At 43.9% G+C, this 13,773-nt stretch overlaps 1 protein-coding gene and 1 long non-coding RNA gene across 6 annotated transcripts in view; one reads left to right on the top strand and one right to left on the bottom strand.

Annotated features, from left to right (window-relative positions):
* Window positions 1-5,488: 5,488 nt before the first annotated feature.
* Window positions 5,489-13,773, top strand: part of Znf131 (zinc finger protein 131) — a 30,508-nt gene continuing 22,223 nt past the window's right edge. For 2 of the 5 annotated variants that reach the window (XM_074077531.1, XM_074077528.1), the window contains exons 1-3: window positions 6,062-6,294; window positions 6,511-6,649; window positions 8,034-8,135. In XM_074077531.1, coding sequence (XP_073933632.1) covers window positions 6,526-6,649; window positions 8,034-8,135 — 226 coding nt within the window. In that variant the 5' untranslated portion in view covers window positions 6,062-6,294; window positions 6,511-6,525. Of the gene's footprint in view, window positions 5,608-5,978; window positions 6,034-6,061; window positions 6,295-6,510; window positions 6,650-8,033; window positions 8,136-13,773 lie in introns of those variants that run through there. The other 3 variants (XM_020164240.2, XM_074077530.1, XM_074077529.1) reach the window with 3 other exon arrangements.
* Window positions 11,907-13,773, bottom strand: part of LOC141424205 (uncharacterized) — a 34,988-nt gene continuing 33,121 nt past the window's right edge. Inside the window, exon 4 of the long non-coding RNA XR_012449183.1 lies at window positions 11,907-12,379. This is a non-coding gene — a long non-coding RNA (uncharacterized lncRNA). The remainder of the gene's footprint in view (window positions 12,380-13,773) is intronic.

Genomic DNA, 13,773 nt, shown 5'->3' with positions numbered 1-13,773 from the left:
TGCCAAGGAAAAGCGTAGGTGATTCAGAGGTTGATCCTGCATGATTAAACTGGATCAGGGATGCATTCCCATTTGATAGAAGCTGGCTTCACTTGCTGTGATGTATCCAGGGAGCACTCTCTGCACCCTTAACTGCAGTGGGGGTAGACAAAACAACAACAAAAGGACTCCTACCAAAGGGGTTTTAACAGTTGGACGATCCACTCCTTTACCCAGACAGCATCCCCTGGCCTGGAAGGGTGTGTGGGAGTTGTCAGGCTAAGTCTCTCAGACCCAGTCATTGATTTTTTGAGTCAACCCAAGGGCCTGCAACTGTTGTCTCAAGGTGAGGTCCCCTATTTCTTTGAGATCCCCCCGTATGCCCTAGATGAAGGGAGGTGGGCGTCCATAAAGTACTTCAAAAGGTAAAAGTCCTGTCTGCTTCATGAGACTAAGCCTAATCCTCAGTACTGTTATGGGTAATTGATCCCAGAGCAGATGGGTCTCCTGATAGAGTTTTCTCAAGTGTAATTTTTGGGTTCTATTCATGTTCCTCTTTTCCTTAACTCTGGGGGTTGTAGGCCTTATGCAACTTCCAGGTGATTCCTAAGCCCCTAGCCATCAACTGTACCACTTCAGCCACAAATGCTGGTCTGTTATCCAACCCAATAGACATGGGTATTCCAAACCATGGGCTGATTTTCTTTAGTATATCTGGCCACTCCCTGGGCCTTTTTCAGTCTGTGTGGAGAAGGCTTCCACCCATCCTGAGAAGCTGCAGTTGAACACCAATAGATATTTGTATCCTCAAGTTTGTGGCATTTCAGTGAAGTTCATCATCAAGTTTTCAAGAGGAGTTCCACCAACACTCTGCACCTGGGGCAGAACCCTTGGCCCTTTGGTGGGGGGTTGTTTTTGGCAGACAGGCTACATCTTTCACATACTATCTTACTTACACTAGAGAGCTTGGGGACATAAAAGAGCTGGACCAGGGTGTTTCAAGGGCTGTTTTCCTTGCGTGAGTTCTGTCATGGAACTGCTTGACAAATGTAGGAGCCAGTGACTCAGGGATGGTAATACAGCCATCAGCAAACTTCCACCAGCTGTTCAGTAGAAAATTTCCCTCCTCAGTCTTAAACCAATCCTGTTCTTGTGGTGTGTACTGTGGGTCCCATTCAGCTAAGGGACATGGGAACAAGGCAGAAGTCAGGGCAGTTGGGGCTGGTCCCCTCATGAGGGCTGCTTGTTTGACTTCCCTATCAGCTTTCCAGTTTCCCTGAGCATCTCCTTTAGGTGCCCTCAGAAGTGTATAACTGCCACCCATTTAGGGGCCCATACAATGTCTAGCAGTTTGAGGATTTCCTGCCCATACTCGAGTTAATGAGTCCCCTCTTTCTATAAGGCCCCATGGACATGAATGGTTGTTAAAGCATATTTAGAATCAATGTAGATATTTACCCATAGTCCTGCAGCAAGCTGGAGTGCCCACATGATGGCAACAAGTTCAGCCTTTTGTGTATAAGTTCCAACTGGCAGCAGGCAGGCCTCAATGACTGAGTCCCTTTTCAGTATTGAACAGTCAGAAGGAGCAGTTGGAAGTCTGTTAAGGTGGGCTTATGAGTTTGGATGATAGACTGCATTAAATCAATCAGACTGAGGTTTTTCTGTGAAGGAGAGGGTATTATGTTTCCATAAGTTTAGGAGATTTGTGGTGGTAAAGGGCCATTAGATGGATGTTTGCCTTCTTCCTTGTATTTGACCATACAGGTCATAATATATTGGGCCTTGGACCTCCCTCAGGGACACCTGAAGGGCAGTTTGAGTCTAAAGAGAGGAAGGGTCCCTGCTGGGACTAATTGGATATTCCCAGCTGAATGGAGGATGTGGGTGTGAACTGGCAGACTTGAAGTGGGTATGGGACCCATAGAACTCAGGGAGATCAGGGGAATTGCGGCCCCAGAGGATTTCAGGCCAGATTTTACAGGTGTGACTGTCCCTCGAGCTTCTCCATACTTTGCTGGAGGCAAGGGTGTGGAACTGGATGCCAGTGGCAGAGGTGAATAAAGTGGCATGTAGGGTGGTGGCATTTCCTCGGCCAGTACAGTCTTCTTTGTTTTCTCCCTACCTTGGAAGTTTTGGCACCGTAGCTACCATAATCTTACAGTTCTCTTCCAGAAAGGGCCTAAGCCATTTGGGTCGGGTAAGGACAGCATCCTGCCACCAACCAATATAGGGAAACTGATCTGGGTGCCCAGGTGTCCCTTTAATCATGCTGTAAACTTCATGAACCACAGTTTTGTCTAGTGACCCTTCTGGGGGCCACACTACACCAAAAGTGGGCCAATCTAATTCATAGAGGGCTTTAAGCTTGTTAGGAGTTCACTTGACTACATAATCTCCATTAAATCCTTTTTATAGTTTTTAAGCATACACTCCAAGGGGTACCCTTACTCTGATTTCCACCCATTTCCTCCCATTACCAAACGTCAAGACAGACACAGAGGGGGAGGGGCTTTGGAGAAAAGGTAAGGGTTCCTGTTCTCCGACACACAGGGAAGAACAGTATGTGCCCCTTATTGGTGACCTGGGCATGGTCACCCAGTCAGGCACTGCACCTACACAGGGTCCTCACTCGCTTTGTCCATCTCAGGCCACTCCCCTCACATTGATTTAGGCATCTCTTAGCCATAGTGAATCCATATTAATCCCCAGACTGGAGGCCCTGTTAGGGTTCACTCTAGACCATATGAGTTCGTCCAGACCTGCAGATCAGGACTCTGCACTTACTTTGTAGCCAGGCTAAGTCTCAGACTCACACCCCATCCACCTCTGCCCCGCTACCTGAAACTGACAGTTTCACCTTCAACAGGATTACTTGGGTGTCTCTAGGAGGTGATCAGGCTCCCTGCCCCACTACCTGAAACTGACAGTTTCACCTTCAACAGGACTACTCGGGTGACTCTGGGAGGTGATCAGGCTCCCTTCTGCCTCCTAATGGCAGGCCTATTGTTTGAACCTGGGTTCTTACCAGTTTGACAGGTGGGACTCCAAATTGGTTCCTGAGACTTCTCCAAGTTCCTTTTTGCAACTGAGACTCACTCTCCTGTGTGTCAGGAAAGGCAAGTCCCTCAATAGGATTAACAGGTCTGCTGGTGCCTGGTGGGATGGTTTTCCTGATGACCCGGGAATGCTGAGTCCCAGCAACTAGGTGAAAACACCATCTCTGAATCCCAGACAAGAGCCCCCAGAAATGTTGCTGGATATTCAAGGAGCAAAACAGGACACCAAGGCTTTCTGGAAGCAATATTTATTAGCATGCCAGCAGTGGTTCAGCAGATTCCCATCCAAAGGCTGAACCCTGAGAACAAAGGGGCTTTTTGCCTTTATACCCTTGCAAGCAGGTTATATAAAAAGCAAAGTTTAACTTACATATGGTTGTATGCATCTCTATTGGCTACTTCACCCTCAGTGCTATGTGACCTTCCTTATGTTCAGATTCTTTCAGTTTTATCTCCCTATGTTTCCCCCTCCTCCCTGCCACAAAACCACCTATCTGTACCTTGCTCTCTGCTAGATTTTCTAGTTCCTTAACCAGTTCCTAGCACAGCATTGACTCTCAAAATGTAACTGTTGAAATAATGACCACCTTCACTCTTGCAAATAGCTAATGAGTTAATCCCCATTCTTAAATTCTTTGAGAAATAAAATTAAGTCCATCTCAACTATTGCACTATTCTCAAAATCCTTTCTTTGGATAAGTGAATGAGCCAGTCACTTGTGGTTGACTGGGGAGGAAGCTGTAGTAATGTTGCAGGAAGAACAATGGACCAGTGAGAAGAAACTCAAACCCAGCTCACAGAGAAGCAAAATTGACACATGACCAGTACTGTACAAAGGACCATGAAGGCCCCCCCTCCCAGTCGTTTCAGTTCTGCAGTACTCAGCCATATACATTGGACTTATGATCTTTGGATGACCAGCGCAAGTTACGGTGGAGGGCCCCAGTTGGGCCCATCTGCTGGCCTCTGGGCCTGGGCAATACCTAAAGGAGACAAGACAAGGGCCTGACAATGCACAGATGGTGCAGTTAATTAATATAGTTCCCTCTTGTCCTTTCAAGAGTTTGACCTCCCATATCAGTTTATGTTCGGAGCTTTGCCAGCTTCATCCAGACTCCATAGTCACCCGAGAAGCCATCCCTAAAGTTAGTGAGCATGGTCTGGAGCACTGTCAGGCACTTTGACCCAGAGGAACCCATTTTATATGTGCCTGGCAACTACCAGTGTCATGGGACAGACAAAGGAAAGGAGGGTGCCTCTTAGTGAGAGACCACATAGGTGCTAATCTGGCTGTAATCCCAGGCAATGGGGTCAGGTGTGGCTTGGCCATAGTGGGTTCAGCCTGACAGGGTGAGTTATGATCTGACACTAGTCCGATCCCACCACAGACCATATGCCAATCACCATGAAGTTGCAGATTGACTCCATAGCCTTTAGGGGACCTTAGAGGTGCCCAGCCATGGAGCCACAAATTTGAGTTTGAAATGCAAGCTAGTCAAGCCACTCAGTCACACACCATTCAGTCAGCATTTAAAACAATCAGTTCCTATTTATTTCCCCTAAAATCCTGGGCTGCTCTAGTCCCAGTTGACCAGAGTCACATCAGTTACAGAGGAAAAGGACTCATCACTCTGGATAATTTTCAGGGTTTGGCTAGTCCCCTGGATCAGTCCACACTGGCTCCTTAAACTGACTATCTGGGGGTGCTTCCTATCTGGTCCAGATGTCCAGCACAGACCTCCATTTCACTCCACCAGTCTGAGGGTCCGGTCCTCAGCTCTGCAGCCTCCTTCTATCATCTGGAAGGAGACCCCGGAATCACCTTGCGGGTGCGCACTTCCCAGTTCCAGAGACAGACCCTCCCCGCTCCCCCCACCCAGCAGACTGCAGAGCCAGGGAGCAATGACCCATTACCCACAGGGGCTCCATGGTCTGATCTCACTGGGGCCTCCCAGAAAATGTTGCAGGAAAAATAATGGACCAGTGAGAAGAGACTCAAAACCAGATGCTTGGAGGAAAGGAATATTTATTTATGCTAGTGGATCAGCAGCTGGATCTCTGCTAAAGGGCCAGCACTGGCCCTTTAGCTCAGGGCTGTTGGGCTTTTATGCCTCAGAATGCGGAAGCAAGCAAGCGGGAAGGACAAGAGCAGACGGAGCTGTTAGTCTTTTGTTGGGAGGTTACAACGTATCACACTAGCATATCTGTGGCAAAGGACATGCAACGTTTCTCTCCCAATGGTCAGTGGTCAGAAACAGGGGCCCGCGGAGTTTCTTTATCAGTAAGGCATTACATGTAAGTCACTCCCTGCAGAGTCAGGTCCTCAGGGTAGCGAGCACGTGCGCGGGGCAGCGCAGCTGGGCGGGCAATGGGAGAGCCATGCACCAGTGCCTGCTAGCGCCTCAGCCCCCCCCCCACTCCCCCGCGGCCACCGGGGCAGCAGAGCTCGCGTGCGTCGCCCGAGCAGAAGGAGCGCACAGGCTTCCGCGCTGAAAATGGAGCGTGAGCCGCGGCTTCGGAGGAAAGAAAAAGGTGTGGAAAAGAGAGAAGAGCATGAACTGGGCGCTAGGTAAAGGCGGACCCACCAAGGGCTCCGGAGGAAAATGGGCGGGGTGGGGGGCGCCGAATATCAGTGCACTGGGAACGGTGGGCGAGTTTATTCTGAGTTCGCGGGCGGAGGTGCTTGCTATTAGGATGAGGTTGGGAAGATGGAAGGGCGGCAGCTTACTTTCCCCGCGCTGGACACTGCCAGGTCTTGCTCTTCGTACCCAAGGCCACAGCAGCCTGATTTTCTCTGACTGCTCGGCCTCGGTCGCTGTGGGCGCCAAATTCCATTCCCAGTTGGCTCCTCCCTTCCCCAAAGGGGGGTAGAGGCGTGGTCCGTCCCTTCATTGGTTACAGTTCGGAATACGTCCGCGTCAGCCGGAGCCCGACGCGGTGACGCAATACGTCGACGTAAGTGACGCGCAGGCCTGGGCCGCTCCTCCTTCCCTGAGTGAGTGCCGGCCCGGTTGGGGCGGGGGAGAAGAGGGAGGGCGGGGGTTGGGAGAGGCGACCCGGGAGTCGTTGTGGGCCGCGGGCCGGACCGGGTCCCAGGGCGGTGGGAGCCCGGGCTGAGCGGAAGGGCTTGGCGGGCCGTTAGAGGGCTGCAGCCGCTGTCGGGTCCCCTTCCTTGCCGGACTTCTGTGCTCCGGCGCCCGGAGCCTCCGGCACTGTGCCCACCCCGCTCCAGCTCGCGTCTCCCGACTCCAATTAGGTCAGGCTGGGAGTTCCGCGGCCGCGGCTCCGGCCCGCAACGCGCGGCGGCCGCTCGGCTCGCCTTTCTTTCTTCCCTCGCCTTCCTCTCTTACCTCACCCTCCCCCCTCCTTTTTACGTTCCTGGGTTTTGTTTTTTGTTGTTGTTTTATGCTTTAGGGGTTTTGTTTCTCAGCCCGAGCTCATGGGTGTACATTATCATGCTCCTCTTTTGTAGAGCAACCCGACGGCCATGGAGGCTGAAGAAACGATGGAATGCCTTCAGGAGTTCCCTGAACATCATAAAATGATCCTGGACCGATTGAATGAACAGCGAGAACAGGACCGGTTTACCGACATCACCCTGATTGTCGACGGTGGGTTAGGGCAGTGGTCAGAGGAGCGAATTGGTGACTTTAGTTTTCTCCCTTTCACCGCCCGTCTTCCCCCACCCCCATGGACTCCCTACCGAAGTCTGTGGCGGGTGAGCAGTGCGCCTGGAGGGCACTTGTCAGTGTCCGCTCACATGGACCATGCTGCAGACAGCTGGTTGGCCAGTCCAGCCTTTAACGTAGTGTGGTGCTCATCACATTTAAACTTCCTGCAGCATGATGAAGTTTTCTCATTGCACACTTGAGTGCAAGATGAGGGCATTGGAGATTGAAAAAATAACGCAAAATCTTTGGTAAATAAATAGGATGTCTCAAAATGTTTGGTTAATCAGCTTCTTGTTGCTAAGCTGCTTTCAGGAGTCCCTCATAGGAGTCATTTAGGATCCCTTTCTAGTTTTCCAAATAGTCTTGGAGGGAGAATGTGAGAGTCGTTGGCTGCACCCATACCCTTTTTGGAAACCTCTCCTCTCCTGCCCCCCAACACCCCCCCCACCAATAAACAAGTCCCTCAGCCAGTCTTAGTTGTCATTATAATGGAGGCAAACCCACCTTGGGTATCTTTATTACTTAGTAAAAATAGGCTTCAAGGCATGTTATTTTTTATTTTTTTAAATTTGGGACTTGAACTCAGGGCCTATACTTTGAGCCACTCTACCAGCCCTTTTTTGTGAAGGGTTTGTTCAAGATGGGTTTCGTAAACTATTTTTCCCTGCTGGCTTCCAGCCATGTTCCTCCTGATTTCTGCCTCCTGAGTAGTGATGATTACAGAGGCCTGGCTCAATGCTGTTTTTTTAATGTAGGCCTACCATATATTGAGCTTCCAGACAGTGGACATATTGAAGCATTTCCCATATCAGACACATCCAACTTTACTTAGTCTGTGGTTTTTTCCATCTCTTTCAAAATGACCTTTTGGATTTTCATTAGCATTTTCAACTAAAGTAGAATATGCCTGTTGTTACTTAATTGAAGTAACAGAAAGTTCTAGGAGAGATTTCTTACCTAGTGTTGTAAACTGACTTTTATAAAAAAACTGACTGATAAATAGTCTTTGAAGCGAAGAGTGGTTTCATGTCTGGTAAGATTTAAATTTGGGCTAGTAGAGTGGCTCAAGTAGGAGAGCGCCTGCCTGGAAAGTTTAAGGTGGAGTTCAAGCCCCCACCCCCACCCCCCAGTAGTGCAACCAACAGCAAAAAGATGTAAATTTGCCAAGATGGATAATGAGGATATTCTGTTTTAACTAAGTTCAATAACTTATATGGTATTCATTATATTATGAAGGAAGATCTGTTTTATACAATTTTCTCTTATAGTTCCATAACTATAAAGATGCATATGTATGATACATGTGATTTCTTTTTCTCCTTAGGACACCATTTTAAGGCCCACAAGGCTGTTTTGGCGGCTTGCAGTAAATTCTTCTACAAATTCTTTCAGGAGTTTACTCAAGAACCTTTGGTAGAAATAGAAGGTCAGTGCTGTTTGAAATACAATACTTTTTACCAAATGGAATTGGTTCTTTAGGTTTTAAACAGTTAATTTAGCAAGACACCATGGGAAATGGACATAGTTGCTATTAAGTGACTAAAATTGTTCTTTTAACACTTGAGAATTCTTAATTTCAGTAGTGTTTTATGGAATATCTGCCAGGAAAAACTCTTGGATGTTAGATGTTGATGTCTAAAAGGAGTCTTTCCATTACTGAAATCAGTGGTCACCATCTTTTGAAAACATGTAAACTACCATCTTTGTTTTAGTAACCTTACGTTTCAGACTGGTGGGGATGCTGTAAGTTACAGGAGAGGCCTCTGTGCTAACAGAAGTAGTGATACAATAATAGAGATAATAGATAGCATACACAAGGTGAAGTGAGCTGCCATAATATGGAAAAGACTAGGAAAGATGAAATAAGTAGCATTCAGAGGAGAGTCTAGTGACTATAGAATGTTTAGGAGGGAAGGGATTATCAGTTAGGTAGTACCTTAAAACAAGGTGATTTTTGTACTTGTTTTACTTTTTTCTAATAGCTTGCCAAGTGCCAAACATTTTTTATTTGAGGCTCACCGTACTCTTTTGAAAAGTTAAGTAGTAGTATTTCCAATTGTACATCAGGCAACAGGCTATAAGTTTACTTGCCCAAGGTTGCCTTGTAGAAAGAGATTTAGTTTGCGCTCTTGTCATGTTTTTATCTTTTGCTGCTGTCATACTTCCCACCTTGCCCCATCAAAATCCCAAACAGTAGGAAATAGATCCATTTGCGCATATAAGTACGGAATCTTTCAGGGTTCTTAGGGTTTGGCTTTGTATCTCTTTCACTGCTAACATATTCTTAGTTATGAGTGGGTTGCCTAGAAACACTATTCCCATGGAAAAATTTGATGCCTAGTGGGAGTAAAGAAAATAAAGAGTTAAGAATATCCTTTTATTTTGTTATATTGCAGTTGATAAATTTGCATCTAGATTATCTTTTGGTTATATGTGATGGACAGAGCATAGGCATAATGAAAATCCACAGAGCTTAAATAAAGAGAGAATCTAGCTACCTAGATGGTATTGGTTTTACTACAAGGCAAGTCCATAAGTTCATTCACCTGAAACTTGCTAAGTATTAACTCCAGGCATGCAGATTACCTCAATTGCATATTTGTCTCCTCATCTGAAAAGTAGGTTCATAGACTTGTGATGATTATTTGGAATAACATATGCAAGATGCCTCACATTGTGTTTGGCACATTGCCAAAGCTTAATTAATGGAAGCTATTTATCATATTGAATATTATTATTGAATTCTTATTGAATAAAAATTAAATATTATGCAGTTGCTAGAACCAAGAGCTGAAGAATTGATAGAATAAGACATCCCTGAAAGGATTTGAAAATGTAATAGAACAAGTGAAGGAGTGCAAAAAGTGGTACTGTGGATGCTATCATAGAAGAGGGAGATAGGAATGATCTCAAAGAAAAGTTGACTTCTAAGAAGAATCTTCCAAAGTTTCTTAAAATAAGTGGCCCACATTGGAATATTTATTGTTGGGAGAAAGAACAGTACTGGAAAAGTGGATCTTCTTTTTCTGAAAACTAATCACATTGGGATTTTACCTCTCAGTGCCTCTAACCTGCTATATCCATTATAGTATAGTACATCTAAGCCTTTGTTATTTTCTTTATTTTTTGGCAGTACTGAGGTTTGAACTAGGGACCTCACACTTGGTAGGCAGGCATTCTACCACTTGAGCCATTTCACCAGCCCAAGCCTTTGGTATTTAAATAGTAGACAGATAAAATAAAATGAAAAATATGCTTTGCTTTTGTTACTTGGCCAGATTCAGGTTTAAAGAATAAATTTGGTTCAGTTATCCCTTAACTCTGGGATTGCGGTATTGTCTAGCTGGGTCACCTGACTATAGAGAAAGCCCTAGCCACATAACTAGAAAACATGAATTTTAGTCTTAGATTTACTGTTTGTCTTAGCTTTACTGCTTTGTTACCTTGAAGTCTTGGATTTTTTTTTTCTCCAGTTTGTAAAATATGTCAAATAATTTTGGATTATGTGATGGATATTTTGAATGTTATAGGAGTGGGTGCTGTCCTATGGAGAATACTTTTGTTTTTGTTTGCAGAACAAGCAGGTAGTCAGCCTGGTTGGGTTTGGACACCCTTTGGGCTGTGGACCCAGCACCAGTTTTGTTTCAAAACCTTCATAGACCTGGTATGGTTGTGCATGTCTAGCTCTCAGGAGGCTGGGGCAGGAAGATCAGGAGTTAAAGGCCAGCCCAGGCTGCATAGCAAGATCCTGACTCAAAAACAAAACAGAAACTTCGTGGTGCTGTCCAGGTCCCAATCTCAGAACTAGGACTTGTCCTGAGTCAAAGCCGAGAGAAGAAAAATGACCAGGTATCCTCCCCTCCCCACTCCTTTCACTCCCTTTCCTGGTTCTCTAGCCAAGAAGAATTTCTCTTGGAGCTTTTTTTCTGTTGCTCATCTATGGGATTTGGGCTCTCCTTAAGTGCTCGAATATTTAGGAGGAAAAATAAAACCAGAAAATGTACTGCTCTTTGAGTTGTGAGTTCTCTCTCCAGTCTGCTTGCTTCTATTTTCAGAGTTCTTGTATATTTGCTTTATATAGTCTCTTCAGGATTTTTAGTTGTAATCAATAGACAAGATAGAATGGAATGTGCTTGTGCTTTCTCTCTCTTAGCTAGAACTGGCACACCCATCTGTAAAATATGAGTAATGATTTGTAGCAGTGCACAGTAGCTACACATTAAAAACACTAGGGGGACTGTTTACAAATAGCAATGCTCAGGCTATATCTCCAGATCAATTACATACATCTTTCAAGGGTAGAATCCAGGCATCTATATTTAAAAGTTCTCTGTCTCCTTGTTATTCAAGGTGTTTTCTGAGGAGTACTAATTTGTGAGGAATCACCTGGGAGCTTTTGTTAGAAATGTGAACTCAGATTCCACACCAGGCCTACATCACAAGATACTCAAATGATTCCTGTGTATAGTAAAATTTGAGCCAGCACTGTCCTAGGACAATTCCAGTGTTTCACCAGTGTTGAGGACCACTGCCTTATAGGATTTTGTAAAAGCAAATGGCATATATATTTAAAAAATTATAACATGCTCTGTAAATATAGCATGCTCTATGAAATGCAAGGTTAGCTAGCTTGCTGTTTCCTAGTGAATATAAGTTACCTTTGGTTAGAACTAAAGAATCACCTTTGGCTTCAAATCAAAATTGTCCTTCAAGCCAGTTGCATCCCAGCTCAGCTTTGTGACTTGGATTCATACCACATATAATCTTCAGTAGACATTCCCGGGCTCAGAAACAGTAATTTTCTAAATTTATTCTTTTTCTGCTTCTCCCGAAGCCACAGATTCATAATCATCTGGTTTCTCTACCGGTAATTCTGCCGTCATGTCCAGAGATTTTTAACCCCTGCTGGCAAGGACAAAACCTTCAAATACACAATTTAGACATTGCTTTATTTTCCACCAGTTGGGAGAATTTCCTAAGAATGTCCCTTTTTGCTTTTTTCTAAGCATTGTTGTGAGGGAGAAGACTCAGGTTAAGGTATTCATGTTAACATTTTCCTTAGATACTCTGTTAGAAAAATTGTGTTTTCCTGCACACTTCCCTTGTGAAATGAGTGAGGGATTGATAAGAAAATCAATAATACTTTGATCAAATTTAGAATCAAAATTACTTAGTAATTTGTAAGTTACTAAGCTAGTCCTGGTGTAGTATAAAATATCTTCACAACTATATATCTACCACCACATTGCTTACCTTTGGCAGGTATTATCAGTTTGGTTCAATTTGCTAATTATTCAAGTCAGAGACAGTGTTGGGCTGGTCACATAAGAAACACCTAAAGTCCTTATTTAAAAAAAAAAAATTCTCATTCCAGGTTTGATTTCAAAGATTAGGAACCAGTACTTTAAATCTGTAGGTGATTCTGATCAGTCAAGATTGGGGACAGGGCAGGCGGAGTGGCAAGCAAGTGTGAGGCCTTAAGTTCAAACCCCGGTACCACCAAAAAAAAGAAAGAAAAGAAAAAAAGATTGGAAACAAAATTCACAATTCTTTATTCTATTTCTTAGAGACCAAGTGTATTTCTCAGAATTACAGATTTTAGAGGTATAGCTCAAGAGGTAGAGCACAAGCTTTGCAAGTGTGAAGTCGTGAGCTCAAACCCCAGTCTCACTAAAAAAAAAGAAAAAAGACATATCAAAAGTTTTCTAAACATAGTGCAATTTATGTATATTTTATAATATTCCCGGGGGAATCTAGGGTGAGATCCTATAACGAAATACTAGTATTTCTGAAGCAAAGCACTTTACTACTCTAAAGTGGAGTAAAGACTATACATAGCATTATGTCAATTCTGACCAAATTTTACAGCCAAATTTGTAGGGAAATTTCTGGTTTTAGAGATTTGGGAAAGTAGAGGCAATGCTGATAGTGACTGTTTAACAGATAATGAGACAGAATCAAAAAGATTTGTCAATTGTTTCAGTATGGTAGTAAAGGAGAGGAAGAAATAAAGTATATATTTTATGAAGCATGGAATACAAGAATAAGAGCAGACTCTATATAATAAGCTCTGCTGTTTACTGTTCAGTGTCCATGTAATTGCCAAGTTGAAATGATCAGCAAGGATCTGTAGCTATGGGAGATAGGACTGGAGATACTGCTTATGCAGGAGTGAGCATATGGATCTAACCTTCTCTTACTGTAAAATACCTAGCAAGTAACTCTTCAGGTATAAAATGTATTGAGGCTATCTGAAATTCATTAAATGTGAATGTAAGGTAATACATCTTTCACTAAGTCTATTCAAATAAGTAGATTAAGAAATGTTAGTGATAAAGGATAAAAATGTGGCTGATCACTGGAAGCAGTAAACAGTCTTTCCAGTGTCTTTAAAAGAAATTTCCCTGTCTTTGATAACTTTCTTTTCTTAATTTCAGCCTATTTTCGTTTTTCTGAATATTAATAGCGTTGGTTGTTAAATGAGAAAAAATGGCTGAAAGCCAGTTTTCAAGAAACTGATGCTCTAATTATCCAAGATACATTGTATTTCTTGACTTCTGTCAGCAGTATACATCATGTGGAATTTTCTCTAAATACCTGATCACTGCAGAGATTGTCAAACAGACCTTTGGCCATGTACAATAAAGCAGAGGAAGGGTAATGTAATCCTAATATATTTGAGTTTTTGGTGTTTTGGTTTTTTTTTGCTTATTTTTTTTGAAACAGAGTCGCTCTGTATAGCCTTGAGCTGACCTTGAGCTCATGACCGTCCTGCCTCAGCCTCCCAAGTACTATAGTTGTGTGTCACTGCACCTTGTTTATTTGAATTCTTAGTAGTATTAAATTTTTCTATCTAAAATAGTACAAATCCATAATGTGTGAGTCCTGCTAAAGGCTCGGGAAAACCTTTCTGATAAAAAATATCAATAAAAGTTAAAATGTGGGGTTGATGGAACTGTAGCTTGTTGGTACAGTGCTTCCCTAGCACGAGTAAGGCCTTGTGTTTGATCTCTAGCACTATGCAAGGGGAAAAAAAAGTCAAGATATAAATTAGAAGAATAAGC

Source organism: Castor canadensis, chromosome 6 (assembly GCF_047511655.1).
Source record: "Castor canadensis chromosome 6, mCasCan1.hap1v2, whole genome shotgun sequence".
Lineage (NCBI taxonomy): Eukaryota > Metazoa > Chordata > Mammalia > Rodentia > Castoridae > Castor > Castor canadensis.
The sequence above is the reverse complement of the archived record's forward strand: the minus strand, read 5'-3'. Positions and strand labels throughout refer to the sequence as shown.